The following is an 18,994-nucleotide window of genomic DNA, read 5'->3' as shown; positions in this document are numbered from 1 at the left end:
CTCTGAAAATAATTTTTTTCTGATATCCAACTTAAATTTCCCCTGGCAGAGCTTAAGCCCATGGCCCCTTGTCCTATTGCTGAGTGGCTGGGAGAAGAGACCAACCCCCACCTGGCTAGAACTTCCCTTCAGGTAGTTCTAGACAGTGATGAGGTCACCTCTGAGCCTCCTCTTCTCCAGGCTAAACAACCCCAGCTCCCTCAGCCTCTCTCCATAGGACTTGTGCTCCAGTCCCTTCACCAGCCTTGTTGCTCTTCTCTGGACTCGCTCCAGCACCTCAATATCCTTTCTGAACTGAAGGGCCCAGAACTGAACACAGTACTCAAGGTGTGGCCTCACCAACGCAGAGTACAGGGGAAGGATCACTGCCCTGGTCCTGCTGGCCACGCTATTTTTGATACAGGACAGGATCCCATTGGCCTTCTTGGCCACCTGGGCACACTGTTGGCTCATGTTGAGCTTCCTGTCAATTAGTACTCCAAGGTCCCTTTCTGTCTGGCTGCTCTCCAGCCACTCTGTGCCCAGCCTGTAGCGCTGCAGGGGGTTGTTGTGGCCAAAGTGCAGGACCCAGCACTTGGCCTTATTGAACTTCATCCCATTGGAATCAACCCATCTCTCAAGTCTATCCAGATCCTTCTGCAGAGCCCTCCTGCCTTCCAGCAGATCGACACTCCCTCCCAGCTTGGTGTCATCAGCAAATTTGCTGGTGATGGACTCAATCCCCTCATCTAAATCATCAATAAAGATGTTAAACAGGACTGGACCCAATACAGACCCCTGGGGAACACCACTGGTGACTGGCCGCCAGCTGGATGCAGCTCCATTCACCAGCACTCTCTGGGCCCGACCCTCCAGCCAGCTCTTAATCCAGGAGAGGGTACACTTGTCCAGGCCATGGGGCTACCAGCTTTTCCAGGAGTATATTATGGGAGACAGTGTCAAAGGTCTTGCTGAAGTCCAGATAGACCACATCCACAGCCTTCCCCTCATCCACCAGGTGGGTCACCTGATCGTAAAAAGAGATCAGGTTGGCCAGACAGGACCTGCCCCTCCTAAACCCATGCTGGCTGGGTCTAATCCCTTGTCCACCCTGAAAGTGCTGTGTGATTGCACTCTGGATGAACTGCTCCATAACCCTGCCAGGCACAAAGGTATCTGCAGATATCTGGCAGGTTAAAGTCACCCACAAGAACAAGGGCTAGAGATTTTGAGACATCTGCCAGCTGCTTGTACAACAATTCATCTCCTTCATCATCCTGGTTGGGCGGTCTGTAATGGACTCCCACAAGGGTGTCAGCCTTGTTGGCCTTGCCCCTGATTCTGGCCCACAGGCACTCAACCTTGTCACTGCTGACCTCAACTTCAACAGAGTCAAGAGACTCTAACATATAAAGCCACCCCTCCACCTCTCCTTCCCTGCCTGTCCTTTCTGAAGAGCTTGTAGCCCCGCATAGCAGCACTCCAGTCATGTGAGTCATCCCACCATGTTTCTGTGACAGCAACTATGTCATAGTTTTCCTGCTGCACTATGACTTCCAGCTCCTCTTTTTTGTTTCCCATACTGTGTACATACACTTCAGCTGGGCCATTGATTTCATTCTCAACTCGGGCTCTACGCCCTTAGGCTTACCTCTGGAGAGCCCAGTTGCCGTCCCTTCCCCCTTCAAACCTAGTTTAAAGCCCTCCTAACCAACCCTGCCAACTTATGGGCTACAGTTCTTTTGCCCTCCCTAGATAAATGAAGCCCATCTGCTTTGACGAGACTGGGCAACACGGAGTTTGCCCCATGATCAAAAAAACCAAAATTTTGACGATAGCACCATCCCCTAAGCCACCTATTGGTAAGCTGGGCTTTCCTAAACCTCTCCTCATTCATCCCGGCTAGCACAGGAACTGAGGCAATTACTACCTGTGCTCCAGTCCCATGAAGAGATTGGGTCAGTGCTTTGAAATCTTTTTTAATTACTCTGGTACTCCTTTTATTAATGTCATCACTTCCAACCTGGACAACCAACAGCGGGTAATAGTCTGAGTGTTGGATAAGCTTAGGAAGTCTTTTGGTAATATCCCTCACCCTGGCCCCAGGAAGGCAGCAAACTTCCCTGTGGGACGGGTCTGGCCGACATAGAGGGCCCTCAGTTCCCCTCAGAAGGGAGTCACCGATTACAACAACCCTTCTCTTTTTCCTCTTACCTGTAGTTGTAACCCGTCCGGTAGACTGGGGGTAACCAGAAGACCTTGTAGATAGATCTTCCTCCTGACTGTCCTCCAACAGACTGTCCGAGTCCTGGGCCATATACCTGTTTTTTAAGGGCACCCTGGCAGGTGAAAGGGGTCGAGAGGGGGTGTTTTTGCCTCTGTGACCAGGCACCTGTTTCCATTCATCCCCATCCCTATGGTCTGTTCTGTCTGCCTGATGGCAGGAGGGGCTGGGCTTCCTTAGGAGTGGAAAGGGTGTGACTCCACCAGTCAATTTCCCTTTCACTCTCCCTTATGTTTCTGAGCCTATCCACCTCTTCCTTTAGCTCTGCCACCAGACCCAGCAAATTGTTCACCTGCTCACATCGTATGCAGGTGCTTCTCATACTGTCCTCTGGTAGTAGGTCCAGGCTCAAACAGTCTATGCAGCCAGAGGCCTGAGTGGCTGCATCCTTTTTAGAGGGTTCTGTCTGTATTGAGACCCCTCTACTGGTAACAGGAGCAACAGCTTTCTTTTTTTTGGGAGGCATGACTGCCTTTAGCTGTGGGGAAAGGTAGAAAAGAGAAACAAACAAATAAACAGAAAAAAAAAGGGGGCCGCAGAAATACCCAGGCTTATGCCCTGCCTGTGTGAACTGACGTGCCACGCCCTCACTGATGTGCCACGCCCCTGTTTGCCGCGCTCCAGGTCACTTGCGCTCCCTTGAGATGTTTTTAAAGCCTCTCACTCTCCTGCTAACGAGCAAGCCACGCCTCCAACTCCCCTCTGAATCACCTGCTGATAGCTGAAGGAGCAGCAAACAAAGCCTGCCAGGGAATGAGCCAAGCAGCTCCCTGTGGCAACAAGAGAGACAAATCTAATCAAAATGTTCTTTGCTTCCAAATCTTGGTATCTGTCACACAAGAAAAACTGCAGTTCAGTGGGATGCAAGTCTAGAAAACTCTATTTTTGGGTGGGTTTCCTGAGAAAATGAAGCATATATGCAACTCCATTTTCTACCTGTCTTATCTACCTGTCTTCTATTAGAAGATTCAATTCTGATGGTCAACTTCAATCACACTTGAAAGGGTGAATATCAGGAAGACAACTGAGTTATTCTAATTCACAGGAATGAGCAGCTTGGTAGAGGACACCAAATCACAGAAGTGTACTTGAGGAAGGAAAGTTGCAGAATTCAGCTTATACACACACTCCACCGAAGATGCTGACATTTGAATCTTATCATCACCTTCTCAGATTTTTATAGGGACTTACTAATTATTTCAGTATTTTACACTTGTCAAGACATTTTACAAAGATTATATCCTGCATCACATTAAAACTTTTGAGACCCCTTTTTTAGCTGCTCTAAATTAGTTAATTCAACAGTGATATTCTGACATGTACCAACAGAGGAAGCATCTCCACAAAAAATAAATACTGGCTTGCAGCTAAGGAGAAAAGAATTACCTTGCTGCACTGTATGGTCTGCCTGATCTAATTCTTCTTTCCATATGGGGCATAGTAAATATTTTTATAATTATGTAATAAGTCATCCAGATTTCACCTCCTAAAGTCCATATAAAAATGGAGTACTTACAGAACAAAAATGGAGTCATTTCCTGCATGTGAAATCACTGGATTTACAGAAAGGAAAGTGGTTTAGTGTTAGACATTGTTATGTACAGGAATTAAGAGTATTCCTGCATACCTGTAGTAAACATTGTGTAGTATTAATTAAATACATACAAAGAAGGAACATACTTAGTTTCAAAATAAAAATTTCTTCAAAAGCTTAACCAAGGCGATTACCACACACTTTACAGCAGCTCTTAGGCTGCCCTAACCTGTACCCAACCAGAAAGACAACAGTCTAAACCAGAGGGCAGGCCCAAAAGACAACATTCAGAAAATTGGTACAACTAAAATAATCAGTGGAACATTGAAATAATAAGGTACAGACTCATACAAAAGAGGCTTCTACACACTAGAAAGAACTTGTTTTCATATATAAAAGTGCATTAGACTTACTAATGTTCACCACAGGCTGTTGGCCTGAATCCCCCCTGTGGCTGGGAGCAGAGCTGTACTAGAAAAAGCATTAACCACGCAGGAGAGCAGTGCCATTGTGTGGTTGAGACAAACCAGGGCAGTGGTGGAAGGCAGAAAACAGAATAACTGGATGCTGTAGTACCACATGGCATTATGCTGTAGGTGGGCAAGTGGGGCACAAGGGACAAACAAAGCACTTAAGACCCATAAACAGCTGCCAATTTTCTCTCGTTTTATTCTTCCACTTTTTCCTCACCTGCCACAGGATCCACTGATCTCTCCCTTCACTTCCCCTCTCCAGCACCTCTGTGCAATTATCTTATTCTTCATTTTCTCCTCACTCTAAAGCCCTTTTACAGCTCTCCACTCTCCAACACAGTTGGAGAAGATGCTATAACCAGACTCTTTTAATACAATTTTCTTTAATTTCATCTTATTATGCCTCCTCCCAGATCCTTTTCATTGTAGAAACTCCTTTTCTCTTCTGCACCTTTCCTTCTCAACATAAACTTACCTCAGCCTGAAGCCAGCCAAAGCTCTGGAAACTGCTGCCTGCCTCTGAAGTGGGATGAAAAATCATGCCTCCATCTGCACCACACAGCTCCTTTTCCAAACCAACTTCTTTGCAGCTCTGGCTGTTGCATCCAGAGGTGTTATCTCACATTTAATAGCCCTGAATGGGTTTCTTTTCTTGGGATATGTCCAACTGCTCTTCAAACTCAAGATTTCACATACAAAAATCTTTTTGTAACTCTAGGTTTAGCCTCAGAATTTCTTCCTGAAAGATTTTTTTGGTCCCTTTCAACATGCACCTACATGATTTGTTTGATGATGTTCAAGTGTTTTCAGAAGAGACTGACAACTATTCCCTTGCCTAATAGTTTAGATTTTTTTCAAATCCATCTTCACTTACCGTTTGTCAAAGGTGAAAAGTCCCCATTTGTGTATTCCATGGAGTCTTACATGGAAATTATAAAGTTTACAGAGAAACTGAACATAGTGTTACTCTTGGCCTCTCCAAATCTGGCCATACTTTGAATAGATGGCTCAAATTTTCAAATTAATCTGAATTGAAGGATGCATGTAATGACTGAGAACTACACAGAATTAACTTCTGAGGGGGAAAAGAAAAAAGAAAAATCTGCACTGCTGAAAACTTTTTTAAAATGCATGTTTACTTCAAAGTAAGAAATACAGAAACCAAATCAGAAATATAAAATATTTTATGAACCTTCAGCATACAAAGGTTTGCAAAATACAGAAATTTTGATTAACAAAACATTATTTTTCTGAAGGACTACTCATTATACAGCCTACAAAGTAGCTGGGGAGACAAAAATGCTCTATGAAAGATTAAGTCCTTCTGCTATAGTAGACCAAACACTTACTGCTGACACTTCTGTCACTTTCTGACAGTGAAAGCCAAGCTTTGCAAAACCCCCATTTCTCACAGTGTTGATATAAACACAAGCCAGTGAAAGTATTAGAGGTTCATACTTAATGTTAGTCTAAACGAAGGTGATGCCACACCAAAAGGTACAAGATGAGAAACAGGTATGAGTACCCTTATCTCTGGTAACTTCCAGGGAGAAGTGGCAGGGGATCTTCTGGAGTGGTGAACCCCAAACATAAAACCAACACCCAAACCTTAATTGAAATAACTCTAATCCTAGTCTGCAAGAAAGGCTACATTGTGAAAAACTACAATTATGTTTAGAAGGTCTCTAATTAAACATAAAAGCCTATTTAAATACAAGGTCTACTGATGCAGTCTGTTTCACTTGCAATTCCAACTGTTTTTAAAAGCACAAGTTTCACTCTTAAATTGATGGTAACACATATTACCTGCATTCAGCCTGAACTGCACAGAAGAACTGAATAAAGTTCTGGTTTGCACATATCTTTGCTGTGTTTTAGAAGTCTTATTCCTATTTATTATTCCCCATGCACAAACTCATTTGCCATGGTGATTGCTGATATTATGTTACTGAATAAAGATTTGGCTTCACCAAATCTAACCTTCAGAAAATAGTGTTAATGGTAAATTGACTGCTGAACTAAAGTTGGATAACAGGAGACTGTGGTATCTGAACACAAGTACCTGTTTGCACAAATCAAAGAATCCCCAATCCGGATGACGCCTGGAGCTATTTTCAAGAGTGCCTTTTATATCCATGCTGGGTATATTCTGTTTTCAGCTGACATCTTGAACTTGAAGTAAGAAGGGGGAAAAGCCAAAAAAAACAGCCATTTCAGGCTAGCTAGAGGAAACCTGTCAGTGTCTCACTTCCATTTCCAAGAGCATTTAGGAATAAAAAATCGCTTCTGCATGCTAAAAGAATTAGGAGTTCATGCACCTGAGCTGGATGTGCGTAGTTAAGGGACTGGGAGATCCCTAAGAGGCAAACAACAATTTAACATCTGGAAGCATTAAACATTTTGCTCTTGGTATAGCTGCACAGCACAAATCAAATGTAGGGCTTCCCAGGTACAATTTTGATAGAAAAACAACTGCCTCAGTCAGTGATCCATTACTTATTACAAATAAAGTGCCTGAGTCTTATCCATATGAAACAAATTTAAATTACCTCTAAAGCTACCCTGTGCCTCAGGAAAGGTTTTTCAATCAGGGTAGCACCACCTCCAAACTAGAGGCAGATGAGCTGTTGATTTTGCATTAGGACATAAGAGTGATGCAAGAGCACACCCTTTCTGCAGACAGAGCAAACTGTATTTTCCTTATTAACAGAAGAAAAATGTAGTAACACTCTGTAAGGAGATTAATTTAAAAAAAAAATCTTATACTTGAGTCAATTTAAATTCTTATTCCTAGATGAGCAACATTCAGTTGCAGGACTCCACAGGGACTTTCATTTAACATAAAATAATAATTTAAAAAACCCAAACCTCTGGAAAATGTATAAGATAGAAAGCTTTTTTCCTCCAGATTCAATGCTTACCTAGAAAGACACAAGGACAAGCTAATTGTGAAATAACTACCAACAGCAATCTGGTTAAACAATGCTGGAAAATTAATTCATGTTCAGTGAAATTCTTTCCATAAAACATCTTTAGAAAGATCCTGCTGAGCCTCTTTCTACCTCCTGCATCAAAAGGGTCTCTGAAATTTAAATGCGTAATGAATAGTGTGTTTTGCCTTGGTAATTTAAATAGGATTCATGCCTAGAGGATTACAGTCCTCACAATCAGGTGACTCCCTGCCCCTCCTCCCCCCACAGTCCTCTTCCCTTTCAGGAGTTCACCAGAGCTCAAAAGCATAGAGTTTTACTTCCTACAGAACATAAAGGGCTATAGGGAAAAGGAGAAGGAAGCTGTGAGATGAATGAACAAGTGGATTATTTTAAGAAGTGTTTATAAGCCTTTTCTGGCTTTGAATTTCGGTTGGCATGACTGTTTATACCCTCAAATACTCCAGGAAGCATCCTAAACCTTAGAGTCTGCCCAGGCATTTCCAAGTCTTCCAATCAAATAACTATCTTAGCACTGTCCCACAAGATACTGTTGTACATGTGGATGTCCCAGCAGTTCCATAATGTTTGACAAAGATATACATGGATGACCCATCTAGCTGTTCTGAGCACATCAGAGGTGGAGACAGCTCTGAGCAAACCTCCCCCTCTGATCACCCAGGTGCATCTCGTGATTACTGTGTGGTCATGTAGCAGACTCTTAACATGAACTAATGTGCCCCACCATCTTGAATGGCAACTGCATAGTCAGGGCTGGTCCCAACATCCTGTCTGCTGTAGGTGCAGCACTGGGATTAAGGCTTAGTGCCATGACAAGCTCCTAGATGTCAGGAAAACTTCAAAAATTCCTCTGGTCTGGAAGCCTCCAATCTGAGAAAATAAACCAATAAATTAACTTCCTAATCCAAAATGTACTTTAATGTGGGCTGCCTCAGACACTTGAAAAGACTGGAAATAGGAAACTAGCAAGAATAAATACTCAGAAAGATCAGACCTGTCATTAAGTCCTGTACCTTGAGTCTTTCCAGGAGATGGGTAAGAACCACCAAAAATTCTGTTGTATAAATCTATAAGACCATGCTATAATCTAAGGGGACATTCATGACAGACTTTTTTTTTAAGCATCAAATTTAGATTTGCAGGGAAACGTACAGAGGAAAAAAAACCCTTAACTATATCCTGCATATATCTGAGAGCACTGGTATTAAGAATATTGCAGAGCAAGTACAAGGTAAAAATCAGCCTAATGGAGTTATTTCTCCCCACTGGGACAGTATAGACTATATTGGAGATATATATTCCAAGTTAAAGCAAATACCCTAAAATTGTGCAGAAGAAAATTCTCTCAAGTCACTAAGACCAGATTGTACAAGTAGATAGGGGAAGGACTTGGGAAGGAAACAGAGACATTTATTTCATTTAGACACAACAGTCCTGTGGTAGATCTCTTCTTTCCTGTGGAGGACTCTTCTCATTGATGAAGAATTAGCCATTTTTCTAGCCATCACAGACAGTCAGGACCCACACAACGAGAATTTGAACAGCTTCCATGCCTATAGGGTTGCATTTCTCACAATCCCAGATGTCTCCCACCCCTCCTTCCCCATATGTATGAGTTTGGACCTATCTGTATCAGTATGTTAGTGAACAGGAATGGAAAGCAAGAGCCATCAGGGACCAAGCTAGGATGCCAGGGTAGGTCAAATGGTGTAATGAAATTCACATTCTCACTTCAGCAACTAAAGTGTGCAGGGTTATTGGACGGTTCTGAAATGAGGAAAGCTACAGCTAATTTAAACAGCAAAACTCTGAACTTGTAATAAAAGAAAATCACTGGCACTACTGAAAATACTTCATCTGATATGTGTGTGGTTCACATATCATCTTTGTGAGAGAAGCTGATGAATTCAGTCATAGTGTTAACAAACACACCCAGGTCTCTCTCCTCTTTATCATTTCTCATAAGCTCATTTATCATAATGCTTCAGCTTTCACTGTTTGGAAGTAGCTATTAATTCCCAATTTCCAGCTTTGTGCTTTGTATGTCATCCCATCACTATATACTCATTACAACAAAACTCTGTGTACAGGCCACATTTCCCATATTTGTCTCATCAGGACATTCAGCCTGTGCATGGGAGTTCTTGTGTCATGATCATTAGCAAACACAGCTAAAATAATGTTTCCAAAGTTAATCTTCAACTAACTGCATCACTTTTATCCAAAGATTTGCACTCAGCGCCATCTACTGATGCCATTCCAGTTCAGAACGCCCTGGCTCAGCCACCATCTGGCACTTAACGATACCATATGCTTTACCGAACAATTTAAGTATATATTTAATACCAGCAATACTGGATTAGGCATTAAAAACATTTGATAAATTAGTGTTAAATTTTGCCTCTGTTTCTCATTAGCCCTATTCTGCTTTTCCAGAGATAAAGATGAAATACTGGTGTGAGCGTTCCAGATAATGACTTTTGGCATTTCTTAGTGATATTAGTGTCTTTGAGATCCTGGATCTCTGCTCCATACATCATAATAGTAGTAGGGGGTGATTTTCTGATTGAAGTCCTCATTAGTAGACTTGCAGCTTGACTTGTCAAAATTCCCATTCTGCTGGAACGGATATTTTACATTTCAAGTGAAGATCATTAAGATCTTGGGTTTTCCTTCCTTTTTCTTTGTGGAAATTTCCTTTTCTACATATTCACTCTTGATGAACATTCTTCACTCTCTGATTTATACATTGCAACATAACTCTGATCTAGTCAGACAGTATCTAGACTTATTTAGGTAAAACTCAGGGTAAGAGCAGCTTCCAAATCTTACCTTTAGAAAAGCCTTTTCGTGATGCTTTCAGCTCCATGAGTACTGTTTTACTACTCTTCAGGCAGTATTGGTGTAAGTAATCTACCCACTTCTCTATTGCATAATAAAGACAAACAAGCAAATTTTAATTATCAAAAGTTTCCATAATGAATCTATGCAATTTTTACTGGGAGGAAAAGGTGAAGGACTTGGCAGTTTGGAGTATTTTGCCAATGTCATACAGAAACCGCTACTCCCACACATCTTTTTTGTGTTACCATTGCAAATGCAAGTTGACTAAACTCAGAGAACATTTTGCTATCAAGAATAATCATAATACAGAGAATATACAAAACATTATTTCTTGATCAGTAATCTATGCTTGAGGATGGACTAGTCATTTCCAAGGATTAGTAACTTGAGAAGTCACTAGGTTCTTACCTATTTCAACCTGTTGGTCCTAGAATTTGCAGATATATTTTATCAAGTGCAGGACAAAACAAAAGAATGAAGAATTCCTGCCTGACTTATGCCCCCATTAAAACACTTCATAAAACCAACAAAGTAGAATAAAAAAATAGTTACAATATTTTGTGATATCCTAGAAAAATTCAATGAGGATAAGCTCTACAGAGGTCAGGTGGGCCAGCAGGACTGACTTTTGAGTGGGTTACCTGGGGCCTTGTTTTACAGTTTCCAAGAATGGAAATCTCACTACCAGTGAGATGCAGGGCTTAACCAGTTATGATTTCTAACCCTAACAACCACACATTGCATGCAAATCCAATAACATTCCTGCAATATCAGGAACTGGTCAGAAAACCTTTGCACAGACCTGCTCTTGAGCACAAGTGGCAGTGTTTCTTAATCCAAGGGGCAAACAGACCTTCTGAGCTGACTTGGCTCCCCTTAAGGCCCTTGTAAGGAAAGCAGAACAAGTCCTACACTTGCAGTTGGGAACTGCAGCTCTGCTCATCCACAGAGTGCTGCACACACATGTATGAATGACTAATAGATTAAACTTATTTTCTGTTCCTCAGTCTTGTAAGAAATTTCCCTGAGAAAATAGAGATGACTTGAGGATCTCATCCACAATTAGACAGTAAGTGGTATACAAGTGAACCCCTATCAAGTGAATCACCTGGACACGCAACCCTTGACAAGGGTGAGATTTCACCTACTTGTTTTGGCTCCTCAAATTAACCAGAGAAATTCAATAGCAATCCTGAAGTGGTGGATGTAGCCTATCAGCAGATTTCATCTTTTCCTCTCTGGAAAGGAGGAGCAAAGAGCAAGGAAACTTCTTTCAAAGATTTTCCCAACAGAACATCCCCAAGGGGGTTAGTGCCAAAGTTTTCACTAACAAAAAGTGGCAATTTTTGCACAGAGGTTATGGTTTTCCACTTTCACAGTTTAACCACCACTTTCATCCTCACACAAATTCCTGTGATAGGAACTCCTAAATCCTGTTTGGTTTAGGTTTAAAAATGAGTCACCAAAGCATTTATTTGGAAGCCATGTTTTAGTGAGACTAAGCCAACCTACTGTTCAACTCTCTGGAGTGCCTGATGCAGGAAACAGCTGCACAGCTAAGAATTCACCGCAGAAAAACACACCACATTTTGGTGCATAAAGGGAAAATAGCTGAGGTTGGATGAGGTGTCCTTTGTACCCACAGTCCTACCACAAGAGGCGGTGGCACAAAGGCCATTAGCAGTAACAGAGCACAAAATCTTCCTGATCACAAATACAGACATGTATATCAACAGTACCTGCTGCATATGGGCTATTCCCTCCATTTATAAGATTTTTTTTATGTTCAGACAGCAATGCCCCAATAGAAAAGGTTCATGAAAACAGCCAATGGCTGTAGAATCCCTAATAGATTTGAAACTGAAAGGCTGCTGTGCCATAGGCAGATCTGTGCCAAGACTTTTCCAGTAGCGTAACACTGAGAAGAACTGTGACCAGAGCTTTAGGTAGCAATTCTGCATGCTTTGGGAACAAAGATGTCCAACAAGAGGCATCCCTATCATCCTTTCACTGAAACACAACTGCAGTCTGTGACAATGACTTTAACCAGCTATAACAGAAATACATGGCTGATCTAGTAAGAATCTTTTGTTAAAAATATTTTGTCCAATAGAATCTTTTGCACATAGAAGTTGTCCATAGGTTTCCTTAACTGATCTCCTACTGCCAAGAACAAATGGAGGACTTCAGTCATCCAAAATGCATTCCAGGACTGAAACCTACGTGGTATGTTGAAAAGAACTGGAAAAAAAAAATCAAACCAAATTTAATACAAATTAATATCCTGGTTGAGAAAAAAGCTTAATGCCACCTGAAGATGATATTGGTAAATGTCAACTCTTAAGAGCCTTCTAGGTGTGAGCCTGAGGCTCAGTCATTCCAACACCATTTTTTGTTATAAGTGAATTAAACAACAGTTATAATTTCAAAATTTTTCAGGGAATTTTTTGTCCCTTGCCAACACAGTGGGTTTGGAGTTGGCAGCCAGAACGAGGTGGCTTGTTGGAGCTCAGTTTTCTCACTACCTGTCTAAAGCTTAAACAAAAGGAGTAGCTAATAGCTTTGCATTCCAACGTGATGGCTGAGGAGAGGATTGGCAAGGGAGGTCAAAAAACTTGGTGGGGGACGTTTTTACTTCACTTTTTTTCTCCATAGTTCAGGAGGTGGTGAGAGAGGTTCCCCTGCCAGTACCCACATGCTTTTGGGCTGAGCTGGGGTTATGGTGGTGGTGTTTCTTCTGGTTTTGTTGTAAGCATTTATATCAGTAAAGAACTGTCATTTCCCTTTTCTGCATTTTGTGCCTGAAGCCTCTTTTGAAATAATAATAACTTGGAGGAAGGAGCTTTCCTTCTTTCTATCCCAGGAAGGCTCCTGGCCTCCTTAGCAGGTATTTTGTCTCATTAACCCCAGACAACAACCGCCTGTAGTGGGTGGTTGTTTAATACTGGTACTATGAATACTGGGGTTTATGTACAAATCAACAAGATTAGAGCTTTTATCCCAGCTGATTATTTCACACACTCATCCACTCACTCCTCCAAAGCACTATATTTGCTGCAGTCTCACCTCCCCTCCCAGCAGGGAGGTTTGCTGCTGGTGTGCAAAGGTCAGGCAGAAAACCAAGTCCCCCTACACCATACAGGCATCCATAGCTACTAGTCCAAGGCACTATCAGTCAAGGTTCTGGGGCATCCTCTGGTATTTTTCTTTACACCTCCTCCTGATCTACAAGATGTTTCTTTCCAAGCTTCTCTTCTAAGGTTGCTTCCCAAATCCTTCTTTTTGGCACCTCATCTGCCTCCAAAATGCTTCAAACCCCAGTCAAAACAGTCTAAGTGCACAAGACCAGCTGCTTCATCAATGGCTCTGTCATGTCTTTCAGCTGGAGAATTCAGGTTATAACTTTGGTTTAGCCAGGCATTACGAGATTTATAACCAGACTATACAGGCAGTGGCCAGCAAGTAGGAGGCTTCTTGTCCTTGAGAGCTCAGAGGGTGATACTTTTACTTCCCCACACTGAGTTATCTATTGCCTCTTAGCTTACAATCTAAGAATTTCTTTTTACCCACCAATGATAAAGAGGTCACATTGCTTGAAGGTATACCGTATTTCAACACCACTCTTTGACACAGTTGCTATGTCCATTCTCCAGAGGCTACTCCCATGGAAATAAACATTGCTCAATGAGCACTACTGTACCAGTAGTCACCTTTCTGTGTTCTTACCCTGCCTCAGTGCACAGGGATGGAATTACACAAAAAGTCCAGTGCAACACCAGCACTGACATCTCTTGTAAACAGGGATAGATCACAACTGACCTCCTACGAGAGAGGCTCTGGATTCTGTTGCTCCATTCAATTTGCAGTCTCTTCCTTCCACATTTAAAATCCATGGCTAATTTTGCCTATCAACAGTGTACAAAACAGTCAGTGGGGCTGGGAAACAGATCAAGTATCTCAGATTATTGTCAGAGCACAAGGGTTCAAAGGAGAGTCTGACATTGAGAGAAAAAATAATTTATATTATCCCAGCTCCTGCTGAGTCCTTATTATTTTCCCTTCCCACCACTTCTCTACTTTTCTCCAGTAGATAACTCATTAAGGCTGACTACGTACTAGACCTCTCTGACTCTGAATTCCTAACCCTGCATTACTGTCTACTAAAAACATTTCAATTCCCTTTCTCAGAGTTCACAGATTTACACAAGTTCCTTTCAAAGACTTATTTTTTAACATTTTCAATTAGAGCCAGTTATTGACATTCCAGAGTACTCTCAGAAGGTTAATAGAACCCCCCCCCCCAAAAAAAAAAAAGAGACAAGCTCCATCCAATCTTTGATGAGGCTGAAAACCAAATATTTTGGAAATAATTTAGAAACTCCAGGAAAGGACTACAAATTATATGGAAAGTTAAGGTATCCCAAAGGATCAGTCAGTAGATCTCTTAACAATACTGTTGGGAACTGCCTCCAGCTCCTTTGCTTTCTCATCATCAACGGATCAAATCCACAACTACAGAAGCAACAGCCATGCTCATTTCTCCCTTTAGAAACATATCACCAATATCTGACCGCGTCCATCCACCTTCCAAGCTCATTCTGAAGGTGCTGAACATGAACTATTTAAAATAGAAGATCAAAGTGTACATCAAAGAACGAAATACGGTCAAGTATTACTTCAAAATTTCAAAAAAAAGCATACAGAAGAGTGACTGGTCTCCAAAGTTTATTAAAAATCAAAGAATAGAAAACTTTACATAAAAATATGTCAATTTTAGCTTCCACATAGTTGTCCACACAAAAAATTTAAACATTATTTTTTAAATCTGTAGCACATAACCACAGTGATAGCCAGGCCAATTTATTTGGTTCACCATGACTGAAGTGTTACATGATACCACTTTTCAAATGAGTTTTGCTTTAAAATGGACGCTAGTATAAGACACCAACTAAAGCCTCTGAAGGCTCTTTAATGTAGTTATGCTCAATATTGCTAGTGTGTGAAGACTAAGCAGTACAGGCTCATGTAACAGCCCTTAGATATTATTTATGAATCAGCTCACAAGTTTTAGAACTTCTGTGGTTTTTTTTAATTGTGATGAGTCTGGAGCATTAAGACAAACTTTTTGCTAACAGATATGCACTACTCTACTTTGGAATGTTGCCCTCTCTCCCCTCAAGGACCTGTTTGTGTTCAACAGATTCAGTAATAACATGAACTACTTCTGCTTCAAAGGCATACAGCATATTAAAAAGCTTCATGCTTGACACCTCATTTCATTCAATATTCAGATGTCAGTTTTAAAACCTTCTATACTGTGTACAGATATAGATGTCCTGTTAACAGGATTCTTCAGCTTCCTCTGCTAGTGGACTTACATAACTTACCTGTAGTTTTCTGTTTAGCTTAAGAACTCTCACTAAAAAAACAAGGGAAGTCCGAGGGCATGAGATGTGACCTACTCCCAGGACAACTGTGGTGCTTTAAAAACTCAGGGTTAGGCAGGATGTACATTTTTCAAAAAGTTAAAGACAGTGTTCGTCATGGCAATACACACTTGCATAGTATACCTGTATGCATCTGTAAGTTAAGTGCCAGCCACTCATTCTGTGTACAACACTGGGCTGTGCTCTCCTGCAACACATTAAAAGATACTTCTCATAATGCTTAGAGCAGCTGAAGTACTTTTTATATATTTGCTCTTAACAGAACTAATGCATCTGCATACAGATTCCTTAATGGAATCAACATATTTCCTTTCTCCACATTCCTTAAGCCGGGTACCTCTGTTTAATAATGTTGTTTCAACCCAAACATTAACAGGTTACATTACAAAAATGCATGAAAGCCAGTAGTTCACAGCGTTTTAGTTTCGTATCAGGACTTGAACGTCCCACCTTTTTCCCATCCCTCTCACAAGTTTTACTTCTGGTACTACAAATGCTGGATTTGTTGTCTAGTTAAAGGAATAAAATTAAAACTCATTGGTCAGAGCAAGATGACTGATAGAGGCCAGACAATGAGTTAAAAAACACAGGGTCAAAATGCTTTGGAGCTTAATACCTTCTTAAAACTGTAAGCCAAATCACACTTTCATTGTGAATCAAGAAGCCTCAAATATTACCAAATGTCATGTTTGTAACACTGCTCAGACAACCTGCCAAAACTATGAACCCAACTTAGATAATGCAACCTGGGAAAGGATCTGTAACTTAAAAAAACCTCTTCCCCTTAAATATAACTTATGTGACAATATGAAATTAAATTAAAAATTCCAAGTTATTGCACAAATCATATTTCCAATATTTACAGAGCAAAAAATTCTGAACTTTGAAAGAAAAACAGGAGAGCAGCAAATTTACTGTTATGAATTCCCAACTTGACTTGCTGCAATAAAAAAAAAAATTCCAAGGGTCTGAAGTTTCCTTTGCTTCTAAAATAAAAGAAAACAGAACCCACAAAGGAACAGATGTAGCCACAGCAAAAAAGCTACAGCATTTGTAAATGTCCTTGCAGTTCTATTGTCAGAGCTGCTTCGGCACTGAATGAACTATTGTGGGAAGGCAGAAAACAAACTTCCACATTTATAAGGCTTCACAGATAAGCACAACTACTTCTTGAAGATGGACTGAACCACCACACAAAGAAACATGCAAAGAAGTCAGCTGCAGATATTTGGCAACACCAATAAAACGATGTGCTGGACGCTGGTCTCCATCCCTCAAGTCGAGTGGCACTCAGTTTGTCTGAACAGGGAAGGTCATTTTGGCATCTGCCATTATCTGCTCAGACTAATAGGCAAACTGTCTCTGTGTTTTTTTCTTCTCCATATATTGCGATTGTACTGGTGGTGTCCTCTGTTCCCAACCGGTTGCCTCATGCCTCCATTGCTGACGGGGCTGTAGCTGTTGCCCTGGTTATGAGTTCCTTTCATGGAAAATTTCATTCCACTGTGCTGCTACAAAAGAAAAAAAAAAGGCACTCAGTTCAGTCATACAAACAACAAACAAAGCACATATTACCAGTTGTATTTCCTCAACACACAAGTCACTTCCACAGAACACTACTTGAAGTAACTGGTCTCTTCATGCTTGTCTAATTTCAGCTGTGCAAGTCGAAGGGCACGAGCAACTTAATAAGTGCTTTCTGAAGTAAATGTTCTGCAAATGAAATGGTGCAGACTTCAAAGCATCCTTAAAACCCTTGGATCACAGTATGAAATACACTCATTGTGCATCACCCTTATAAAATCAGAAAACTTCCACATTAAAATACTAATTGTGGCAGAGGTGTCTATTTTAGAGGATCTTAGCATGAGCACGACTAAGTGAGACACTCATTAAGACTTTCAGAAACATCATGGATAAATGTAAGGGTCTTATCACATGAGTTGATGCATGCAAAGCCCAAGTCTGCTCTACCCATAATCTCACTCAGTGACACATGAACCGGGTACAGCTTGTAGGGAGCTTGTAAATCCCACTAGTCTGATCACAGGGCTTCACAGACACCAGATTGTACCTCACATGCAGACCAAGGCAAAACTATTAAATTATCAGAAACAATAGTATGACACCTTCTTTGTGGGATCTCCAACAACCTGGAACAGAAACTGCACAAAGGGTCGAGTAGCAGCTAAGTAGATCTACCACACTTTAAGGTAGTACAGACATCTCTATTGCTTTATGGAAAATTCCTTAATGTGTATGTACTTAAAATAAATACAAGAGTTTCAAAAGATCAAACAGACTTCCTAAATACTGATAACGTCAAAGCAAGCTCCTTTTTTGACATCTGACAGAAACAACTTAAGACAGACAACTGACTACTTGAAACAAAAGGTGACTGACCGTAAGTGCTTCAACAAGAATACGAAGTAACCATTTGAGGTAACTGCTTAGAATACTAAAGTGGCTGCAAATATTTTATAACCTATATTTCCGAGTAAGTTTAGAGTAGGAAGAACACCATACCACCATACAATTATGTGCACAAAACAAAAACAGTTATTGAAAGTATAATTTCATAAGCAACATTTTACTGTCAAATTCTACTTATAAGAGAAACTGAGCATCCAGAAAAACAAACTGGGGAAGATCAGTGTTTAGGAATAACCACAGTCAACTGCAGGCTGGCAAAACCCCTTTAAACTGTTCTTTAATTTGTGCAGTGTGTCTTATATCAACTTAATCAACCTTCAATGTGCAAGTTTTAGACTCCCAAGACAGACATACAAGTGCTGTCCTCAGACTACTAATGGTAAAATAATTCAAAGACAAACAGAAAAAGGAAATGCAAACTGAGAATTTCTCATTCTAATAAGACACAACTTCCCAAACCTTATTTATTGACATATGTTGCTAAAATATCTACTAGAAGCTACTTATAAAAGTCAACAACATGAAATTAAAATAGTTTAGAACGTTTTATATTTTTGGCAAGTGGTCCTTCAAGAAAACACACCATCTTGTCCCATTCTTGTGCTGAGTGTACATCTGACTCAATCATATATAAGAATTTACCAAAATGAAGTTAAAATACAGTAAAAATGATCCTTCAACAGTTAACACTCTAAAAGCACACAGTCATTACAGTTACCATCAACTATATGCTGAAAAATAGAGGAAAACTTTAGTTTTGCTACTGTACAACCAGAGCAAACTCTGAAAAAGGAGAATACAAATTTTCAGCAAACCTATCCATCCTCTTCATCTCAAAGTGTGAAAAATCTGGTAACATCATCCTCAATTTGAGTATTCAATAAAAAAATGGAGGCAGGAAGGCAGGTGATCACAAGATCAGACATGTGCAACAGCAAGTATATCCATTAAGCTTATCTACCCATATCCTAAAACAAGTCATACCCCTTGTTTGCTCAGAAAGATAAGCAAACTTCCAAAGAATCATTAATAACCTCACCAGAACATGA

At 40.7% G+C, this 18,994-nt stretch overlaps 1 protein-coding gene across 2 annotated transcripts in view; it reads right to left on the bottom strand.

Annotated features, from left to right (window-relative positions):
* Nucleotides 1-14,775: 14,775 nt before the first annotated feature.
* The window catches only part of TENT4A (terminal nucleotidyltransferase 4A), a 59,482-nt gene continuing 55,263 nt past the window's right edge, over nucleotides 14,776-18,994 (bottom strand). For both annotated transcript variants that reach the window (XM_071553659.1, XM_071553660.1), the window contains one exon: nucleotides 14,776-17,023. In XM_071553659.1, coding sequence (XP_071409760.1) covers nucleotides 16,844-17,023 — 180 coding nt within the window. In that variant the 3' untranslated portion in view covers nucleotides 14,776-16,843. The remainder of the gene's footprint in view (nucleotides 17,024-18,994) is intronic.

Source organism: Pithys albifrons, chromosome 4, assembly GCF_047495875.1.
Source record: "Pithys albifrons albifrons isolate INPA30051 chromosome 4, PitAlb_v1, whole genome shotgun sequence".
Classification (NCBI taxonomy): Eukaryota; Metazoa; Chordata; class Aves; order Passeriformes; family Thamnophilidae; genus Pithys; species Pithys albifrons.
Note: the sequence above shows the minus strand (reverse complement) of the source record. Positions and strands in the feature narration are given on the sequence as shown.